This window comes from Echinops telfairi, unplaced genomic scaffold (assembly GCF_000313985.2).
Source record: "Echinops telfairi isolate 266 unplaced genomic scaffold, ASM31398v2 ScPeMD7_7469;HRSCAF=8507_0, whole genome shotgun sequence".
In the NCBI taxonomy this organism is placed as follows: Eukaryota; Metazoa; Chordata; class Mammalia; order Afrosoricida; family Tenrecidae; genus Echinops; species Echinops telfairi.
In genome coordinates this window covers 14,865,452-14,889,155 of record NW_022111372.1, presented here as the reverse complement: position 1 = coordinate 14,889,155, position 23,704 = coordinate 14,865,452, and the positions used below count along the sequence as shown (strand labels likewise).

The window sequence follows — 23,704 nt, the reverse complement described above, 5'->3', positions numbered from 1 at the left end:
ACCAACTGTCATTGAGGTTTAGCAGAGCTCCAGATTAAGATAAGGAAAAATACACTTGGTAATCTGTTGTTGTTTTTTTCAAATCAACCAATTAAAACTTCAATGAGCTGGGGAATGACCAAACAGCAGAGATAAACAAACCCCAATACTGATTTATAGTTATTACAGGGATTAAATCAGAACAGTACACACAACTTCTCAGCACTCCTTTTCAGTTAATAAATATAACTTATTGCAATTATCAATGAGAAACCTGAAAAAAAAAAAAGTTAAAAAGAAACAAAATTCAGTTTAAGTTACAATGTAAATAGATAGTAAGTCTGATTCCATACATTTTCGAAGAAGTTCCAGATGGCTCCAGAGAATTTCTCCCCTAGGAACACGCTGAAAAAAATCTTCTTGATTGAGACTACATAATTCTCTCCCTGAAATGTTGAGTGTAGTGAGGTCTATATCAGTCATGCTGAATTCTTTCATTACCCAGACCACCCAATGCAAGACTTGGTCTGTAGACCACTGTATAGGATCTGCAAAGAAAAAAAAATGTCGTTAGTTATTATACCAGCAGTTCTCAAACTGTGGGTCGCGACCCCTTTGGGGGTCGAACAACCCTTTCACAGGGATCACCTAAGACCATTGGAAAACACACATTACTGATGGTCTTAGAAACAGAGACACCACTCCTCTTATCCATCTCCAGGCAGGTCTACCCACATGCAGATATGCCCACATATGAGTAGCCAGCGTGAAGACTGTTACCCATGCTATCAGACAAAATTTCATTTATTTGCCATTGGAAATAAATATTTCACAATGTATAATTATTGTTTTGTGATTAATCACTATGCTTAAATTATGTTCAATCTGTAACAATGAAAATACATCCTGCATATCAGATATTTACATTATGATTCATAACAGTAGCAAAATTACAGTTATGAAGTAGCAATGAAAATAATTTTATGATTGGGGGGTCACCACAACATGAGGAACTGTATTAAAGGGTCGCGGCATTTAGGAAGGTTGAGAACCACTGTGTTATATAATAAATATGCTCACTATTATAAACAATTAGATTTGTAAATAAAAACAAACACTCATATGCACACATATTAATTCAGACAGCACATTTTCCCTCATGTAAACTCAGTATACAAAGTAAAAACAATTTTTATGTCTCAGTTCTTTTAAAATTTCTAAAATTTCTAATGGCAAGCCTTCATACAAAGTAAAACAAAATTCAAAATTGCTTTTCAGTGTAAAATCTGTGATCACCTGGAGAGAATGGATTAATTACTTGACTTTTAAAGATCATTTTGTAGCAGCATATAGACTGTTATAATAGTCTGAGAAGCAGGGTTTATTTTCCCTTGTTCTTTTTCTTGCAAAGAGTTAGTTGGGCCTGCATTTATCTTATAGTGGTGGATACAACATGCTAATTGTTTTTAATACTCAGTTACCTCCTCCCTCACAAGACTTCACTGTCTTAAGCGCCTACTGGAGTTGTGTCTTGTAACCATTCTGTCTTCAGAGCCTACAACACTGCCTTGCTCATAAATATGTAGAATGTCTAAATGGAAAATCCACAAAGTTTCATTTTCTGAATCACTCTTTACTATCTCAGTGAATTCACACATCTACAAGCTGGCTCACACGTTTAAATATTTTATCACTGGCACCTAAAGAACATTCCAGTCACTGAAGTTTAATAAATAATTGTTGAATTAACTTTGGTACTAATTTTCCATCTTGGAGAAAGCTATCTGTTCAAACACTATTGGTTACATATCAATTAACTGCATGATAATAAGAAAGTGGGGACCAGCCCGTGTGACCACCAGCTGTCGAAGCATCAAAGACCAAAAAATCTTATCATTGTAAATGTGGTTGAGTGCAGAGTGGAGACTCAAAGCCCATCGGTAGGCAACTGGACACCCCCTTACTGAAGGGTTGTGGGGAGGAGACAGCCAGTCAGGGTGCAGGGTAGCAACGATGAAACATAACTTTCCTCTAGTTCTTAAATGCTTCCTCCCCACCCACTATCATGACCCCAATTCTACCTTACAAATCTGGCTAGACCAGAGGATGTACATTGGTACAGATAGCAACTGGAAACACAGGGAATACAGGACAGATGACTCCTTCAGGACCAGTGGTGAGAGTGGCGATGCCTGGAGGGTGGAGGGAATGTGGGGTAGAAAGGGGGGACCGACTACAAGAATCTATGTATAGTCTCCTCTCTGGGGGATGGACAGCAGAGAAAGGGCGAGGGAGGCGTCAGACAGTGTAACATATGACAAAATAATAATAATTTGTGAATTAAGAAGGGTTCATGAGGGAGGGGGGTGGGGAAGGAGGGGGAAAATGAGTAGCCGATATTAAGGGCTCAGGTGGAAGGCAAGTGTTTTGAGAATGATGACGGCAACAAATGTACATATGTGCTTAACACAATGGATGTATGTATGGATTGTGATGGGAATTATACGAGCCTCCAATAAAGCGATTTAAAAAAAAAGTGGGGAAGATAAAGTTTGAGTGCTTAGCAAAAGCCTATCAATAAGAAAAATAAATTGAATATAATAATTATTGGGAATCACAGAATTTATTTTTTATATATTACCAATGAAATTAAAGGCAGAGGACAATGGGAAGATGACAGCAACCTTAAAAAATTTTTTTCAATCCATACATGACAACAGAAAAGCAAACAGAAGTAAAACTGAAAACTCATGAACATTTATTTCCAATAAAATCTGTAAAGAAAGTCAAAATATACGAATAAACAAACCAGTAAAGTCATATCTATGGTACTGCCATCTATGCAGAAGATATCGTTTTGAACAAGATAATGTGAACATAGTCCCTGAAAACATAAGACAGCAAAGCTGGAACAGCTAAAAGCTAATAGCACTCCAAGCTCATAGCACTAAGTACCAGGGCTCACCGGCGAGGTTTAAAGTGCACTTCCTATGAGCTTTGCAAATTGAACCAAGAAACACTTCCAAGAAAGAGACCCAAATAAGGAGACACTGTTAGGAGTGAAAATGATCAGAATAGGGGTATCAAGGAAAAAAAAAGAGAATGCTCATATAAAAGTGAAGAGAACAAATAGGAACTAAGAAAGCAAGCTGTCCCAGTTTTCAATACTTCTTGAAAGCAAGAGACAAGGTGCTATCCTAAACCACATCCCTCTTTATAAGTTCAGGATAGCTCCTACAGAAAATTATTCAGATCTGAAATGTTGTACAATAGGAAGATTCATCTAACCCCTGCCCCCCGAGTCCCCCAAATAACAAGACATCTGGTCTAACAAAACTAATTGGTCATTTATATGTAATGCTTTTTCTCTTCAATACCCTAGTGAAATGATAGTGAAGGAGGTTTTAAAAGATCAAAACTACATAGAAATACAGATGGGATTGTGATAAAAACAGATGGAATGGAATAGTTCAATGATATGTTAGAAAATAAGTAACATGATGAGCAATTTAATAGAGTAGGAAAGCTCTCATGATGTTGGAATAAGTGCTGTCTGCTAACTGTGGGTTCAAAAGTTGGTTCAAAAGCCACCAACTGGGTTCAAAAGTTGGTTCAAAAGCCACCAACTGCTCCTCAGGAGATAAAATGACGCTATCTGCTCATGTAAAGACTTATAGCCTCAGAAGCTCCCTGTACCAGTGGTTCTCAACCTGTCTAATGCTGTGAGCCTTTAATACAGTTCCTCATGTTGTGGTGACCCCCCCAACCATAAAATCATTTTCGCTGCTATTTCATAACTGTAATTTTGCTACGGTTATGAATCATAATGTAAATATCTGGTATGCAGGATGTATTTTCATTGTTACAAACTGAACATCATTAAAGCATAGTGATTAATCACAGAAACATTAAGTAGTTATATATTGTGAAATATTTATTCTAATTACAAATAAATTTTTTCTTGAAGCATGGTATAGCATGGGTAACAGTCTTAAGGCTGCATACTTGTATGTTGGGTGTGTCTGCATGTGGGGTAGACCTTCCTGGAGATGGATAAGAGGAGCAGTGTCTCGGTTCCTACAACCATCGGAAATATGTGTTTTCTGATGGTCTTAGGCAACCCCATGTGAAAGGGTTGTTCGACCCCTAAAGGGGTCGCGACCCACAGGTTAAAAATCGCTGTTCTATATAGAGTCACTATGAGTTGTAATCGACACATAGTGGCAGGGTTTTTTTATTATTTTTGTTGGGGCCTGGGCGGGTGGGGAAAGTGATAGCCTCACATGTCTGCTGAATGGAATACCACAAAAGTGGGAAAATTCCTGATTGGAAGAGAGGTTTACGGATGTAACTGAGGGGATTTGATTGAAATTAGATGGCATAGCCATCTGAGATGCAACTATTGGTCTCTCTGAATTTGGAGCAAAGGAGAGTAAAGGTAACCACAGACATCAAGGAAGCAACTTGTCCACTGGACGAAGGTCTCCATTAAAAATGGCCTCATTCTAGCAACAATGAAACATACAACTTTCCGCTAGTTCTTAAATGCTTCCTCCCCCCCACTATCATGATCCCAATTCTACCTTGCAAGTCTAGCTAGACCAGAGGATGTACACTGGCACAGATAGGAACTGGAAACACAGGGAATCCAGGACAGATGATCCCTTCAGGACCAGTGGTGAGAGTGGCGATACCGGGAGGGTGGTGTAGAAAAAGGGAACTGATTACAAGGATCTACATATAACCTCCTCCCTGGGGGATGGACAACAGAAAAGTGGTGAAGGGAGACGTTGGACAGTTTAAGATATGACAAAACAGTAATAATTTATAAATTATCAAGGGTTCATGAGGGAGGAGGCAGCGGGGAGGGAAGGGGAAAATGAGGAGCTGATATCAAGGGCTCAAGTAGAAAGCAAAAGTTTTGAGATTGATGATGGGAACAAATGTACAAATGTGCTTGACAAAATGGATGGATGTCTGGATTGTGAGGAGAGTTGTATGAGCTCCCAATAAAATGATTAAAAAAAAAAAGCCTCCTCTAGCCTCAGACCAGAAGTAGCAGATGGCACCTGGATATCACTACTAACAGCCTGACCAAGGACACAAGAAAAAAATACGTGGACAGTGTGAGAAAACCACAGAACAAAATTGAACCAAAGTACTACATGGATACACTGGAGGAACCCTGAGACTATCTCTCTGTTACTAGATTAAGAGTAACACCTGTTAAGGAACACTTTCTTCAGAATAGATCAACTGTATGAAAGCAAACACATAACACTTACTCAAAAGCAAAGATGAGAAGGCAGGGAGAGACAGGGAAACTGGAGGGATGAAAATGAGGAAAGTGCAAAATTTTTAAAGGAAAATTATGGGATATCTCTTTTAAACAAAGTTAAGCAATTAGCAAAACACTCTTTAGGGCAGAAATAGATACCTGAAAAAATTATTTCCCAAGAAAATAATAATTGTTCCTGAATTTCCTAGTATTTCAAGCAAAATATCAATGGTTTTCTTTGAAGTCTGCTGTAACTAAATAAATACAAAGTTTTGCTTTTGCTTCATAAATTTTTATTCTAAGTAATTAGCACTATTGGTAGGACTTCTGAATCAAGAGTTCACATATTTTGCTACCAATAACTCAATTTTTTTTAATAACTCAAATTTTTATCTCACTTTCCAAAAATGAGTTTTGATGATGGTCTGGTAAACTTTGTATGCAATACCATTACTCCAAAATTTTGTATGCTCCCTTCTTTCCCTCCCAACATTTCCCCACTCAAGAGAAAATTACCACTTTACTGACTCTAGGGTTAAGTACATCATCCACTAGTTTCCACTAAATAACTTCATGCCTCCTCTCCTACCTCATCCTTCAAACTGGGCCCATGTATCTTGTTAAGGCCTAATGGCTTCTCTCCTCAACTTTGTTAATGTATCCTTCTAATAGCTTCATACCATTTTATCCACAAATATTTGGGTCACCACCAACTTCTAAACTTCAATGTTTAATTTCTCCAATAACCTTTCACACTTTTCATTCTCCAAACAATTAATATCCTACTTTCTCCACTGCCTATTAATTTCTTATAACTCAGCTTCATCTCTTCAGCTCTCCAATTACATTTGTCAAATTCACCAAGTTTAATCCATCAGCATTCTTTTGACATTCTTAGCAGTATTGGAAACTTCTGGCCATCTGAAACTTCAAGCTCAAGAATGTCAGTTTTCAGTATGGATTACAACTCAATGTAATGAACAAAATCTTCACAACTGATCAATTAGGTAACAACATGATAACTAGGGAAAAGACTGATGTTGTCAAGGATTTCATTTTGATAGGATCATAATCAATTGCATAAGACCTCTCTGGAGTGTTGAAGAGCAAGGATGTTACTTTGAGGACTAGGGAGCGCCTGAGTAAGCTCGTGGTTATTTTTGATAGCTTCACACACATTGTGAAGGTTGAACGTTCTTTAAGGAAGACTGAAGAAGAATCAATGCATTTGAACTATGGTGCTGGCAAAGACTATTGAAAGTATTATGGACTGCCAAAAGAACAAACAAATCTATCTTGGAAGTAGAAGGTTCCTTAGACGCAAGGATGGTGAGACTGTCTCACATACTTTGGACATGTCGGGAGAAACAAGTCCTTGGAGAAGGACATCATGATTGGTAAAGCAGAGGGACCGTGAAAAAGAGGAAGGCCCTCTATAACATGTACTGACAGTAACTGCAACAGCAGGCTCAAACATAAGAACACTTGTGAAGACAGGGTGGGACTAAGAACTGTTTCATTCTGATGTACATACGGTGGTTATGCATCAGAAGCAACTTGGTGGCACCTAACAACATGTACATTTCTTATTTTTCTTCTATTTTTTCTTAAACTATAAGTATTGACAGGGTTCAAGGACTAGTTTTTAATATTGCATTTTTATTTATCCACATCTACTTTTATGGCTTTGAGTACCTATTCACTGTGAATGAGTTCCATAAAATATATCTTTAACCTAAATCTTATACATGTGGCACTAGTCTTTGGTTCCCTCTAGTTGAATATCCAGAATCATTTCAAAATCAAGGGTTAACAACACCTTTTCTTGAAGCACTATTCCATACCAAACTTCCCCAAAAGTCAATGGACTTTCTTGTCTATCATTGCAACTCTGGTATATGGTGTTCACAAAAAATAGTGAAGATGTAACCAATTTGTATTAATTTTGTACAGTAAGTTCAGCTTGAGAAGTTGTACCAATCCTTGAAATCTCCCTTGGGTCTTCCCTTTCTACCCTAAATCAGATGTTCAGTTCAATCACCTTTTTCATTCACCTCACCTCCCTCCAGGTTCAGAAATCACTTACTGTAGTTTCATTGCGCCACACACAAAACCACAACAGCACGCTCTTGTCCCTTCATCCAGTCTCTACTTGCCCCAATGCATGCAGCGTACCACTGTCTCATTCATTTTTAAACTCTCTTTTCCACGAACAAAAAACAGTTCTATACTGTAGCAGAATGACACTAACATCAAGTCTCATTACTCACACATACTCCACTTTTAACCTTTGCACATAACATTTCTTCTCTGGAATGTTCTTTGAACAATTCTGCTGCAGGTCGTTATTATCCCTTCAGCATTCAAATAGCATGTTTACCGTGAGTTATTATCAGTTTAAAAACATGTACCCTTATATGGCAATTATCTCTTTTTATCTAATTTTCTCTTTAATTACAATGTGAGCACCCTTAGGTTAAAATTTTTTATACTTCTTTGTATTCATTGCACCGATGACAGTATTTGTCTGTCACATATGCTTAAATGTCTGTTGTAGCCCAAGAAAAAACACTTTAGAAAATTTTCTTACTAAAACTTGTAGATTTAAAATAGACAACTTACCCTAGTGTTTTCTAAGTAGTTTAATACTTAATGTTCTAACTAAACTGTAATTATTTATGTTATTACCATAGGGTATCCCAAGGCGTTCCTGCTCTTTCCTGTAACCTTCCAGTGCAGCTGCCCATCTTGTCACTTGTTCTGAGGTTTCATCTGAAATGGTGGTGATGTGCTTTGTGCCATCAAGGGTTATCACTTGCGCTTCTTCAACAAGATGTGCTTCAGCTTCAGCATGATGGGCATCGGGATCAATAACTACTTCAACAGTTTCGGCAGGTTTAACAATTTCAAGGATGTTTAGCTTTGGCTCAATTCCTTAACCGGGCATAAGGAAAACACTATAAATCTAAATGAAAACAAAAACGCTACCAAAGAATACAATTTGCAGTTTAGCTTTTATGTTCCTAGTCAAAGGAAAAATGGGATAAAAAAAAACACACTTTAAATATTTTATCAACATGTCAAGAGAATTTTAGATTCCTGCTAATGATCATGACAATAATGATTACTAGGCATATATTGATAATAGACCATGCCAGCACCATATTTTGATCACAGTATATCAAGCATGTAAGAGATTTTCCTTTTTTTAAAAAGAAAATATGTACTGATATACAAGAGGGTTTCACAAATTTATGAATAGTTTCAATTACCTTTTAATTCCATCATCCTACACTTTTTAAAGGCTGCTCATATTGAAGGATGAGTCCTGATGGCGAAGTGGTTCTGAAATGGGATGCTAACTACAAGCTTAGCAGTTCAAAACCACCAGCAGGTCCTTGGGAGAAAGATTAGGCTTTCTACTCCAGTAAATAATTACAGCCTCAGAAACCCAAAGAGGGGTCAATATGAGTTAGCAGTGACACAATGGCAGCGACTTTTATATACTTTTCTAAGGAGTCCTGGTGTTGGTGTTGATTTTATATACACCGTTTCTAAAAGGTATTGATCTAGCCCAAACAATAAACCCTTTACAAAAAAAAAATCTCAGACATTCCTGTTAAAAAGACAGCTCTAAGAAACTGTATGTTATTTCATAGCTAATGTGTGTTCTTTAAGGAGCACTGGTGGCACTGTCAGCTAAGTACTGGACTGCTAACCACAGAGTCTTGGTTCACAGCCACCAGCCACCCTGTGGGAGAAAGAAGTTCTCCGCCCCTCTAGATACACAGCCTTAGAAACCCTACACAGGGTAGCTATGAGTCAAGGTCAACTTGATGGCAGTGGGTAGATCTGCTCACATGAAGGAAGTCTGGTGTGTATGCAAACTCACTGCTAGAGAGTCGATTCTGACTCACAGCGACCCTACTGGAACAGGGTAGAACTGTCAATAACTGTTTATAGAAGCAGAAAGCCCCATCTTTTTCCTGTCAACTTTGCAGTTAGGAGCCCAACACATGACCACTATTAAAAGGTTAGCAGTTCAAACACAAATGCTGCTCCACTGGAAAAAGATGAAGTTTTGTATATTTAGAGTTAGTTTCAGAAACCCTATGGATAGGTCAGTATAATGCGGAATCCACTAAATGACAGTGGGTTTGATTTGGTGTGCACATTTGAGTTGGCTATAATAAAAATGTAATAAAACAAAGTGTTTTGGAAGAAAAATAAACAATCTTAATGGCTGTGAAAACCAGTATTACCAAAAAGGAAAAAAAAAGCACTGGTGTCATTTGGTGGTACAGAGAGAAGTCATTTCATTCAAATGTACATGATACAAATATTTACTATTAAAAAAAAAATCTTTCCTAACTGCATATCCTGACTCTTTTTAAATTACATCAAGTCAACTACTCTTAAACATATTTGCATTGCAATTCTTTTCTCCCCCCACTCCTCGAGATTCTTCTAATGATGCAAACAATGAACTTTCTTATTTCTAGCCACATTCAGTCTGAGGGGAACAGGAACAGAAATAGATAACTACAATTTTCATAACCCGAGGAAAACTTTAGTTTGTGAAATCCAGTTGGAAGCAATATACTATGTTCAGAGATTAAAGTTATTCAAAAGTTTCATAAAACTCCCCAGAAACTCGTTTTAAAAACTGAACTATCTAATATGGTCTTTTACTTTTCTGTCTTGTATGCCAATGCAAAATTAGTTCAATATGATAGGTGTGGGTGACCAGTTTGTTCCCTCGCAAACTCTCTTTTCACTAAACTGCGGAGACTGGATTTCCTTGGAGCTAGTGTTCTAGATGTGACAGAAGCTTCAGAAACACTACCATAAAGGCTTCTATTTGGAAATGAGTTAAAAGGTAACAAACAGGCACAGAATATCTATTTTGTTTGGCTAGTGTGGACCACTGTAGAGTAGCAAGATGCTTGGTTAAAGGCTATAGCTGTACTGTGGCTTCAGATTTGGCATTTACAAGATCATGACTTGGCAGCAGCCATCTTTTGATAGTCCAGTTCTGCTAGGAGGCAGCTAAAACTACACTGGAGACAGTCCTTGTAAAAACTCAGCCAACACCTATTCTTCCAGCAATTTCTTAATAATTTTTACTAGTTTTAATAATTAAACTATATAATTTTGTAATACTAATTGTTTCACTTGATAAATATAACTGAACCAAAAGTATAAATATCTGCTTGTAACATCACACTGACTCATGCAACCTTCTCCTACACCTAAAGTTTACAAATGTAACTCTGAGTCAAAATTTTAGATAACTGTTGCTATGAAGGACTTACCTTGATAAGAAATCACCTGTACACTAAGCTGTACAGTTCCATCTGTCTTCACTCCTTGGTCAAACAAACTTCGTTCTGGATCCAGCTAAATATGGGTAAAATAAGTAGGGTTTCACTGTAATCATTTAAATTAAGAACTTTGCCTTCGGTTCATAAGTCAAAAAGTATCACTACAAAACCTTAACAGCCCTTATTGTTTAACAAACATAGTAAAATGTGAAGCACCCAATAAAATCATTTTTAAAAAACGTGAAACATTTCTTGAGAATCTAGGTCTACTATACGTTTCATCTTCCTAAACCTTCCCTAAAGAATCCTGTGCTTTTCCCCTAACCCAAGCACAACTAGTTCTGCTTACATGACTCTACTGCATACTTGCCCTCATGAAGAGACCACTGAAGATATGGGGCGTAAAACAAAGCGTGGGGTTGAAATCAGATGGTGCCTGGCTATTAGAATGAAGAGCACCTGGGGACTTAAAGGCTTGTCTTAAAACAAAAACCATCTGAAGTATCAATTAAGTCCACATGGAAGAAGCACACAAACCTGCGTGATCCCAGGATTGTACATAATAAGATCCAAGACTGGAGGAAGGAATAGAATTAGAGCTTAAATACTGAGCACCTGGTTTACAGAAGGCGATTACAGTGAAAAGTCAAAATTCATTTTCAGAGTCTCCACATGGATTAAGGCTTTGGTGAATTCTCTCACCACTGACCAAGCATATGACTAGTTTTGCTAGCACATAGAGTGTACTGGAAAGTAGACTCATGCTTGATGTAGTTAGCTTAAAATTCAACACCTTGTCATATGTTCTCCCATTTGACCCATTTTAAGCTTGTTCTATTTTAATTATTTTCTGCTTTCTTTTTGATTGAAGTTTTTCTACAATTTTTATTGTCGTTAGGCTTTTTTGTATGTTTTTCTTCATATGAAATCCACTATAGATTAATTGATAGAAATAGTCAATGTATTACTGATAGAATTTGTCTATAGCCATCCACTGTGGGAAGGAACATATTTTGTTTGGAACAAATCCATGCATGTATATACTGGAATCCTAGTAGCAACACTTTTAAACTTACATTAATGTACTGTGCAAGAAATCAATAAAATAATACTCTAATTGCATTGTAAGAACACGTTTATTTAGCCAAATTTCTGTCAATTTTGGACAAAACTGAAAATATTGAGACCAATGAAGTGATAACTAAAAGCATATGCAGGGGTATAAAAACAAAACAAAACCCGGAATTTTTTTTCTCCAAAGGAATTTTTTTTTTTTTTTAACAAAACAAGCTTATCACCTTCAAAGTACTCTCCATTACACTTAGTACATTTGTCAAATCTACAATTCCATTCTTGGAAACATTTTTCAAACTCATCTGTTTGGATGGCTGACAGCATCTCCCTCGTTTTTTTGGTCAACTCTTCTACGACATCAAATCCCTGTCCTTTCATGCCCCTTCTCATTCGAGGAAACAAAAAGAAGTTCCAAGGAGTGAGGTCAGGTTGAGTCCAGGCATGTGGGTCAAAAGAGGCATGCTGTTTTTTTGCCAAAAATCGGTGCACTCAGATGGCTCTATGAGCAGGCACACTGTTGTGGTGGCAAAACTAGTCCCCCATCTGCCACAAAGCAGGCTTGTTTTGTTTCACATTGCTACGCTATCTTTTCAGAATCTCTAAATAGAAAGCTTGCTTAACAGTCTGACCTGGTGAAATACACTACAATTAGACATTTTCATCAATGGGTGTTTCACTTTTTTTTGAGGCAAGAAAACCCCTCGTACACTTGAGATTTTCCCATAGTGATGTCCCTGTAAGCTGTGTTCAGGATCACAACAATTTCTGTGGCACTTTTCCCCAAGCAGAAAAAAAAATTTCACTGCTGCACACTGTTCTCTTAAATTGGCCATCACAAAAAGCAAGGTTCAAGCGAAACTGCTTTGATGAAAAAATTCAGTGACCAGAGAGAACCTGCCCAGGTGATGCCACTGGTTACACTAACTCAGAGCGAGTTGCTCGATGCTTACCTAGTGGGACAAATGCCTGTACTACAAAAGTTCCGCCCTGCCCAACTCTGGTTTTAGGGTGATAGCCCCTTACATGTAACAGATTTATCTTAAGTTCTAATTTTTTTGTAACCTTGAAGTATAGTTTAAGCTTTGAAAATAATACTAAAAGGAAATTATTCATTCTGAATATGTATTTAAAATAGGAGATAATGCTATTTGTCACAATAAACAAAGTCTCTTGATTAGTGGTGATAATTTGTCTAAATCTATTGGCACCTTTTTCTTTTACTTTCCTTATGAAACCAATGCTACAAATATTTAAGGTCAGGATTAACTCTGTATCTCTGATCACACAGCAAAGGAAAGTTATAGGACTAAGACCTCTTACCAAATTTAGCAATGTTTACCTTCAGTCATAATTCAGCATTTGTTTTCATTGTTTTGTCATTTTTTCCTTATCACCTTATTATAATGTATTTCACACAACACCAAACTAATGACAAAAGACGTACTTACACACTTTCAGTTACTAGTGTAAAAAGTACTTTCCATAAAATTCTCTTGAACAGTATATATCTGTGTGCCAGAATATCACACAGTTGTAGGTACAAAGCATTCCCCACTTTCAATCTCAGATATTCAGCCAATAATGTGGCTATGGTACAGATAAATTTTCTAATATATAAGAAATATATGCCTGAAATGACAAATTCAAGAAGAACGGTGTAGCATTCATCATCAAAATGAACATCTCAAGATCAATCGATCTTAAAGAATAAGGCTTTGTGTGATAGGATTAAATGTATACAACTACAGGAAGCCCTTAATACAACTATAACTCAAATTTATGCACCAACCACTAAAGCCAGTGATGAAGAGACTGAAGAACTGTACCAACATCTTCTGTGCAAAACTGATTGAACATGAAATCTAGATATACTGATTTTTACTAATGACTGAAATGTTAAAGTCAGAAAAAAGAGAAAGGACAAGCAATTAGGAAATATGGCTTTGGTGATAGAAACGAACCTATAGATTATAGAGCTACAATTATGCCAAGATAAGCAACATTTTTCAATAATACCGTATGTACTTGTGGATAAGCCAAGTTTTTCAGCACATTTTAATGCAGTTTTTGTGATAAAATTAGGTGCCTTGGGCGATATTCGGGTGGGCTTATACTCAAGTACATATGGTATACATGGTGACTATATGTGTGGATCTGATCTGATGAAATACATAAAAATTAACGTGACTACCTCTTTGGAAAGAGATAATAGAGAAACTCAGCATCTTCAATTACAATAAAACCAGAGGTAAACCACTGGTTACTCAGATGCAAGTTCAGATGAAAACAAGTCCACGAGAGCCAAAATATAACCCTTAAGTATATCCCAGCAGAACATCTTGAAACAAATTTGATACATAACCAAAGACCACACAAACTGTGGGCTGACATTAAGAAATATTCTACATGAAGAATGCAAAAGGTCATCTAAAAGAAAAGAAAGACCAAAGTGGATATCAGAAGAGACTCTGGAAAAAAAGGAGAAGTCAAAGACCCGCACAAAATATTTCAAAGGCAGCTGAACACAAAGAAAAGCATTACAATAAAGTGTGCAAAGACCTACAGTTTAAGAAGATAGAAGGAATACACAGAGCCACTCTACCAAAAGAGAGCTGGTTGACAGTCAACTGTTTCCAAAAGTTGCATATGATCAGGAACCAAGACATTAGTCAAAAACAAGCTCTAGGAATTGACAGAATACCAACTGAAATGTTCAACAAACTGTTACAATCCTGAAAGTACTCACTGGCTTATGCCAAGAAATTTGGAAAACAGCTACTTGACCATTCCAGTGGAAGAGATCCCTAATTTTTCCCATTCCAAAGAAAAGTGAACCAGAAGAATGAAGGAATTATTGACAATATTAATATGACATGCAAGTAAAATTTTCTTGAAGATAATTCAAAACAGTTATAGCATGATATGACTAGATTCAGAAGACGAAGCAGAACGGGGATACAATGATATCCCTCACATCTGTCTGAAAGCAAGGAACATCAGATAAATGCTCTCTGCTGTTTTATTTCCTTTGTAGAGCCATTCAACTTTGTGATTCATAACAAACTATAGAAAATATTGCAAAGAAAAGATATCCACAACACTTTATTGTGCAAAAGCAGAACCTGAATTTAGACCAAGATGTAGCTGCTCAAACAGAACAGGGAATACTGCATGGTTTCAAATCAGAAAACTGTACAAAAGGGCTGTATCCTTTCACCATGCTTATCTGGATGCTGAGCAAATACTCAGAGAAGCTAGACAGTCTGAACAACACAGCATAAGGATGGGAGGTAAGTTCATCAGCAATCTTCAAACTGCAGATAGCACAACCTTGCTTCCAGAGAGATAGGGCAATGTGATATATTTACTGATGATCAAATCATATAGCTTTCAGTATAGATTACAATTCAACGTAAAGAAAACAAAATTCCTCATCACTTTACCACCAATAGGAAACATCACGATACAAGAGAAAAAAATGGATTCTACCACTCAAGTTTTAGCGTGGATTCAGATTTATACTTTTCACTTCATATTTTTAAAAGAAAGTAAAAAAGTGATTAATTTAATATTCCATCTATAGGTATATAATATTAAATGGAAGAAGTTTTGAAGGAACTACTAATTGGTTGTCAACGGAGACAAGACGAAAATAATCCCACTGATTGCTTTCAGTGGGATGGCCCCTGTCCCCTCTTATTTAACATTGTACTGGAGGTCTTAGCTAACAGCACGAGGCAAATAAAAGACATGTAAGGTATCCGCATGGAGAAGGAAGAGGTGAAACTATTGTTACTCGCAGATATGATTTTATATATGGAAAAATCCCTAAAGTGCCACAAGGGGAGTACTGGAAACAGTAGAGGAATATGGCAGAATGGCAGGATACAAGATCAACAAACAGAAGTCTATCGGACTGCTATATACATTAGACAAGACCACAGAAGAGGAGATAAAAAAGGTGGCACCTTCACAATAGCCAAGCACAAACTGAAATATCTAGGGATATACCCGATTAAAAGACAAAATATTTGTATGAGGAAAACTACAGAACACTTACAAGAAACCAAGAGTGACCTCAACAAATGAAATAATATCTCATGTTCATGGACTGGAAGACTCAATATAGTAAAGATGTCAGTTCTGCCTAAGGCACTATATAAGTTTAATGCACTCCTGATACAATTACCATCATCTTTCTTCAAAGAATTAGAAAAACTAATTTTCAACTTCATATGGAGAGGGAAGAAGCCCAGAATTAGCAGAGAACTCCTCAAGAAGGACACAGTGGGAGAGCTTGCTTTATCTGACTTTAGCACCTATTATACAGCCTCAGTGGTCAAAGTCGCATGGTATTGATATACTGACAGATACTCAGACCAATGGAAAAGAAATGAAAACTCAGAAATAAAATCATCAGCATACAGACAACCAATCTTTGATAAGGGCCCCAAAAATATCAAATGGGAAGCAGATGCCCTCTTCAATAAATTATGCTGGAAAAAGTGGGTATCTACCTGCAGAAAATTGAAGCAAGGTCCTTATCTCACGGCATGCACAAGAATAAACTCAAGGTGGATCACAGGCCTTGAGGCAAAACCCCAAACTATTAGGGGCCTTCAATGAGGGAACTAGAACAAATCTGAGAACTTTGGCACAGGGAATACAAAGGCTATCAGAAATGGGGAATGACACAAATACAGATGAGTCACAAACTGACAAGTGGGATCTACTGAAGATAAAACACCTGTGTACATCGAAATAATTCACTAAGAAAGTATTAAGAGAGCACATGGATTGGGAAAACATCTTTAGCAATGACACATCAAACAAAGGCCTTACTACTAAAATCTTCAATACTCTCCTAGCTTCCCAAAAGAACAAAACCTAATTGCCCACTGAGGAGCTGAACAAAGGACCTGAACAGAAGTTTCACAAAGACATAAATCCAAATGGCCAATAAACATGAGAAAATGTTCACGATTACTAGCCATAAGAAAAATGCAAATTAAAACAACTATGAGATACCACTTAACACCCTCAAAGATAGCCCAATTAAAAAAAAAAATCAGAAAGCAACAAGTGTTGGAGTGTTGTAGTGAGATAGGGACTCTCATCCACTGCTGGTGAACCTGTAGGTATGTACAGCCACTATGGAAATCAATCTGGCGATATCTAAAACAGATGGAAATTGAGCTCCCATACAACCCAGCAATCCCCCTACTGGGCATATACCCAGAAAAGGCAAGAAACAAACCACGGTCAGACATCGTGCTCCAATGTTCATTGCAGGACAGTTCACAATTGCAAGGAGTTGGAAACAACCCAAATTTCCATCAACAGATGAATGGATTAAAAAAACTGTGGTATATACACACAATGGAGTACTATACATCCCTAAAAAGCAGTGATGAGCGCATGAAGCACATTGCCACATGGGAAGAACTAGAGAAAATTATGTTAAGCGAAGTAAGCCAAGCACAAAAGGACAAGTACAACATGATTTAGCTTAAATAAGCTTAAAAATGCAAAAAGGGCATAGGGAAAAATCTACCATATACGTACATTCCTGGGGTAAGGTCCAGGTAGTATGCCCGAGGCCAGACCAATCCCAGGATACATATGGTAGCCAACTAAAAAGGAGAGGGGAAAAAGACATGGGCAGCGGGGGAACAGGGCACTAACCTATAGGAAGGGAATTGTTTATATCTCCACAGAGAAAGAGGGACCAGACTTCAACCTGGTGCTCCAAGACATGAATGCAGCATACCTGTATGAAGCAAAGAACCAATAGATACTTCTGAAGGGCCGGCCCCAATCACAACTATGTGGACAGAAGAATTCACTTCAGAGGACAGCACTGAAGCTACAGCTTAGGGAGAGGGCCATGTCTGATCAGAGCACACAGGAGCAAATGAAGGGGGAGGAAGAGAGAGTGGAGCACATCCTGGCCCACCAAACCTTGAAGATGAGGGCCATAAAGCCAGTCCCACTATGAGACACAACGTCTCTCACTGACCCACAGCCCTACGGGGAACAACACTGGAGATACAGTGGGAGAAGTGCACCCGAACTGACCCCACCACGCCCAGGCGAAACACTAAGAACAGCAAGGGTAGCAAGCAACGAAGTCCCCAGGGAATAATACCAAAAATAGACTTTGGGGCCAGGGCGTGGCACCCTATCAGACTCAACCAGAAAACACTCCTAAAGGTTAACAAACAGACCTTGAGCTATTTATAGGCTTTTTTTGGTTGTTGTTTTGTTTTGCTAGCTTGCTTTATGTCCACATTATTATCTCTGCAGGTCTATCTAGATAAGATAGGCAAGATAAACAATCTGGAGGAGAAAACAATGGGACCGAAAGTTGGGGGAGGGTGGGGGGGGGAGGAAGTGGGTGTTAACAAACCCAGGGACAAGGGAACAACAAGTGATCTAAAAATCGATGGCAATGAAGGCGTAGGAAGCCTGGTAGGGCTTCATAAGGGCAATGGAACTGAGAGGAATTACTGAAACCCAAATGAAGGCTGAACATGACAGTGGGAAAAGAAGAAAGTAAAAGGAAACAAAGCAAAGAACTAGGAGACAAAGAGCATTTACAATTTACAGATATCTAAATCCAGGGATGTACATATGTAAATATATTTATATATGACAATGGGGAAATAGATCTATGTGCAAATATTTATAGCTTTAGTATTAAGGTAGCAGGTGAACATTGGGCCTCTACTCAAGTACTCCCTCAACGCAAGAACACTTTGTTCTATTAACCTGGCATTCCATGATGTCCATCTTCCCAACACAATCACTGAAGACAAAGTGGGTGCATAAACAAATGTGAAGAAAGCTGATGGTGCCCAACTATCAAAAGATATAGCATCTGGGTTCTTAAACACTTGAAGACAAACAAACGGCCATCTAGCTGAAAAGCAAAAAGTCCACATGGAAGAAGCACACCAGCCTGTGTGATCATGAGGTATCAATAGGATCAGGTATCAGGCATCAAAGAACACTGTGAATGAGGCAGAGTGGGGAGTGGAGACCCAAAGCCCCTCTGTAGGCATTTGGACATCTCCTTACAGAAGGGTGACAGGGAGGAGGCGAGCCAGTCAGTGTGCAGTATAACACTGATGAAACATACAAATTTCCTCTAGTTCTTTAATGCTTCCTCCCCTGCCCACCCAATATCATGGTCCCAATTCTATCTTACAAATCTGGCTAGACCAGAGGATGTACGCTGGTACAGACAGATATGAGCTGGAAACACAGGGAATCCAGGACAGATAAGCCACTCAGTATTAACAATGAGACTAGTGATACCAGGAGGGTAAGGGGAAGGTGGGATAGAAAGGGGGAACTGATCACAATGATCTACAAATAATCCCCTCCCTGGGGGGAAGGACAACAAAAAAGTGGGGGAATGAGAACATCATTCAGTGTTAGACATGACAAAATAATAGTAATTTATAAATTATCAATGTTTCATGAGGAAGAGAGGGTAGGGGAGGGAGGGGAAAAATGAGGAGCTGATACCAAGGGTTCAAGTAGAAAGAAAATGTTTTGAAAACGATGGTAACAAATGTACAAATGTACTTGACACAATGGATGGATGGATGGAGTGCAAAATGAGTTGTATGAGCCCCCAATAAAATGATTTTTAAAAATGTTATAAGTCAAATTTAATTGTGGAAATAAATGCTACAACTATAGCTAAAAAAATATTTCTGTGTAGGCTTAAATGTTGACTTATACATCTAAGAATAATAAAATTACCTGGATATCTTGTAGACAAATTTCATGAGCATCCAATGAACACTGCAGTCTTGGTTCAAGTAGTTTCTTTAAGTTGCCTATTGGCTCATTAATGTCTATGGCCTGGCTTACACATTCAGCTGGAGTGTAGGTTTGTTCTACAATGCTAAATATTAAAGAACACAATGGTTAACTATTAACATGGATATTAAAGTAGGAATATGCTAAAAACAAAATCTGCAAGTAAAATACACTTCTGGTCTTTGGAAACTCATTTTTAAGTAAACATTGCTCTTAGTGGTAAGCTTATCAACCAATTAGTTTTGACAAACTCAATATAGAACTGCACTAAGAAATGCTAGTCTAAAATATAAAGTACACTTGAAAATGTGCCTTGTTTAGTTTATACATATGTGCATATACACATATAACTATATATGTAATACCGTAAGAAAAATAATAGTATATATATTAATATACTACCACGTCTTTCTTCTGCAGATTAGCTGGTGGGTTCAAACCACCAACCTATGATCTAGCAGCCAAGCAATAACCACTGCTGCACCAGGGCTCCTTCCTTGAATTTTATTGAGCCATAAATCCCATGAGGCTGTGCCAAGTAATTCTCTATCACTTCAGATTCTTACCTGGTGTCAAAGACAAGTATAAATAAGTAGTTGCTAAATTAGAAAACTTGGAATTCAATCGAATTTCAGATTTAAATTTCATTTGATGTTGTCAAAATCAGTACTTATTAAAAATTTTGTCATTTCATTTCCCAAAAATTCTCAGTATGCTAAACAATATATACAATATTTAAAGATTCACATAGCCCAAATTCCTTCTTAAAAGTTTTAAAACTACTTCATGAATAAAAATACAAGATAATTAACATCTTTCACTGCACTGTAATCAGATGCACACATAATTACCCACTCATAAATTTGTATGCCTCCTCACATACAATGTGGACTCTACAAGGGCAGATATTAACTCATTTATTCATGTTCCAGGAAATTACTAACTAATAACATTTATGAGGGGCTTCAGAAAGTTCATAGAAAAATTACCATCTAACTCTATCCAACAACTTTTAAAGTTCTTACATACATATTTGTTAAATAGGATTGTATTAAATTGTTATTTCTAAAATGAAAGTAACCAGCATTAAGGAATAAAAAGCCAAAAACTGCCCAGGGAGGAAGATTATCAATAGCCTGATTAGTATCAAGTATTTTTATTCATTGTTTTAGCTTAAAACGGATTTTCCAAGAGCTATAAACCTATCAAGTCAGAGTTAAAAAACAAAAACATTATCATCTGAAATGCCGAAAGTGAGTTAAAAAAACAAAAAACTTATAGCTTGATTCTTTAATTAGGTAATTGATAAGAAATAGTAGTTTTAGAAAACACTAACCTTTCTTCTGTACACTCTGGTTTCTCTGTTCCATCTATCTCAATTTCTATCAGCTCCTCTGCTTCTCTTTTAGTCATGTTTGAAGTATTTCAAAACAGCAGTCCTGGAAGGATAAAATGTTGAAACATCTGAAATTATCTGCATAAACAGAAATGCTTATAAGCAGAGACCCGATTCAAATAAAAGCAGAGGCTAAGTGGAAAAGGGAGATGTAATCTTCCCATAAAGTACCAGGAGTCACTCAGAGTGACCCTTATAGGACAGGGTAGTTCTGTACCTGTGAGTTTCAGAGACTGTAACTCTTTATGGGAGAAAGGCCAGTTTTTCTTCACAGGGACAGCTGGTGGTTTTGAACTGCTAACCCTTCAGATCCCAGCACAAAAGAGTAACCACTTTACCACCAGGGCTTTAAGTACAACATTCTAAAATAGGAATCTAAGGTAACTAGTGTCTTTAAGTATGTACATCACTGCTTTGATTATAAATAGGATATATGTACTTTAAGATGTGGTTTCATAAATTTTCAAGAAACCACTACTTCAGTTCCATAAGGAATTCAAATTCCACTGTACAGTATTCTAATATATCTTTGACTTCTGATAAACTTGCTATTTTTGGCAAAGTCTGTGCTCTCGGTTTGACAAAATCTTAGATTCAAATATTCATTCCTATTAATAACAAAAATAAAAATCACCGCCATTGAGACAATTCTAACTCAGAATGACCCTATAGGACAGAACAGAATTGCCCCCTGGGGTTTCCGAGGTGGTAATCTTTATTTTTCAACCATGATCTTTATGGAAGCAGCCAGCCATAATTTTCTCTCAGGGAGCAGTTGGTAGGGTCAAACCACAGACCTTTTCGTTAGTAGCCGAGTGCTTTAACCACTCTGCCATCTTTCTATTATTACTGGATACTGTATCAAATGCTTTACATATTCCTAGCCTATTATGAAGGCACCTTGGTGGTACATTAGCTAAGTGCTCAGCTGCTATCCAAAAGGTCATCGGTTTGCACGGCTCTGCATGAAAGAAAATGAAGCGATCTGTTTTCATGAAGATTGTAGTCTACAGGGCAGTTCTACTCACGTCTGGTAAGACTGCTAAGAGCTGGAATTGACCGGCCTGCACAAGCTTATTTAAGTCCACCTTGATATCTGACTATGCAGAGGTTAAAGTACCTATGGCTGGCTCCATGTCACTCAACAAAAGTACACATTATTTAATACAGGTGGGGCTGAACTAAGGTTTGTTGGAAGATATACTCAATATTCTGATCAGTACCAGTCATAATAAAATACTAAGATTCACAAAGACCAGCAAGCAAAGCCCTTCATATTTATAGCACCTCCACCTTGACATGGGGCTTTTTCCCCTCTGGCCTCCCTGTATATGCCTGTCTTAAGACTTTTGCTCTCATTGTTCAGTGCACCTGAAATGTACTTCCTCATTTCTCATCCTCTCAATGAGACCCAGAGCAGCTCATTTAATTCTGTAATCAGTCTCCTTATACTACTTTGGAACCTTGGTGATGCAGTGGGTTAAATGTAGGACTGCTAACCATAAGGTAGGTGGTTCAAACCTACCAGCAGCTCTGCAGAATGATGGAGCTGTCTACTCCAGCACAGAATTAGTCTCAGAAACCCAATTTTTCCTTCTTTTAACCATAGCACTTTTCTAACATGTGATACCAAACAAAAACCAAACCAACTGCCATCAAGTGCATTCCAACTCGTATCAACTCTTTATATATTTACAAGGTTGTAAATCTTTATGGAGCAGAGAGCCTCAACTTTCTCCATCAGAGTCCCTGGTGGATTTGAACCTTATAGCCAGCAATTGCTTAACCCTAATGTACCATTAAGGCTTTTAACTTATGAAATTCAAAAGCTTGTGGAAGAATAACATGATCTTTCAAGGTACAGTTTACCACAAAATTTTTAAATCCCCCTTGTAGAATTACTATTATATTGTATTATCATCAAAATGCAAACATTAAAATTGCCTCGTTGTTGTTAGGTGCCAGTCAGTTCCACCTCATGACAATCTTAAGGTACAATTAGAATACTGCGCAATCCTGCACCATCCTCACAATTGTTCTTATGTCTGAGCCCATCAAGACAGTCACTGTTGTCAATCCATCTTATCAAAGGTCTTCCTCTTATTCACTACCCCTCTAGTTTACCAAGCATGATGTCCTTCTCCAGGGACTGATCTCTACTGACAGGTCCAAAGCAGATGAGATGAAAAATTCCCATCCTTGCCTCTAAGGAGCATTCTGGCTATACTTCTCCAAGACAGATTTGTTTGTTTCATGGTATTTTAGATATTCTTCACCAGCACCATAATTTAAGCCCAGCCTTCATATGCATGAGGCAACTAAAAATACCAAGGTCTGGGTAAGGCACACCCTAGTCCTCAAAGTAACATCCTGGCTTTTCAACATTTAAAGAAGTCTTACGCAGATTTACCCAATGCAATGCGTTGTTTGATCTTTTGACTATTGCTTCCATTAGTACTAATAGTGGATCCAAGCAAGATGAAATCCTTGACAACTTATTTCCACGAGGATTTTGGCGTTTCTTATGCTGAGTTGTAATTAATACTCAATGCTGCAGTCCTTGATCTTCTTGAGCCAGTGCTCCAAGTTCTCCTCACTTTCAGCAAAGCAAGGTAAGCAAGGTGTCACCTACATATTGCAGGTTACTATGTCTTCCTCCAATCTTGATGCTGTAATTATCTTTTTATAATTCAGCTTCTGATTATTTGCTCAGCATACAGATTGAGGAAGTATAGTGAGAGGATACAACTGTCCAAAACTGACCCCAAATACTTAAAAACATTTGTCTGAACTAAAAACTTCTCTTCACTTTTTTTTTTT

The 23,704-nt window shown here is 37.5% G+C and overlaps 1 protein-coding gene across 2 annotated transcripts in view; it reads right to left on the bottom strand.

Moving 5' to 3' along the window:
• The window catches only part of GABPA (GA binding protein transcription factor subunit alpha), a 51,598-nt gene that overhangs the window by 19,316 nt on the left and 8,578 nt on the right, over nucleotides 1-23,704 (bottom strand). For both annotated transcript variants that reach the window (XM_045284504.1, XM_004713086.2), the window contains exons 2-6: nucleotides 20,825-20,927; nucleotides 19,429-19,573; nucleotides 10,573-10,657; nucleotides 7,946-8,191; nucleotides 333-527 (exon numbers count right to left, since the gene is read on the bottom strand). In XM_045284504.1, coding sequence (XP_045140439.1) covers nucleotides 333-527; nucleotides 7,946-8,191; nucleotides 10,573-10,657; nucleotides 19,429-19,573; nucleotides 20,825-20,901 — 748 coding nt within the window. In that variant the 5' untranslated portion in view covers nucleotides 20,902-20,927. The remainder of the gene's footprint in view (nucleotides 1-332; nucleotides 528-7,945; nucleotides 8,192-10,572; nucleotides 10,658-19,428; nucleotides 19,574-20,824; nucleotides 20,928-23,704) is intronic.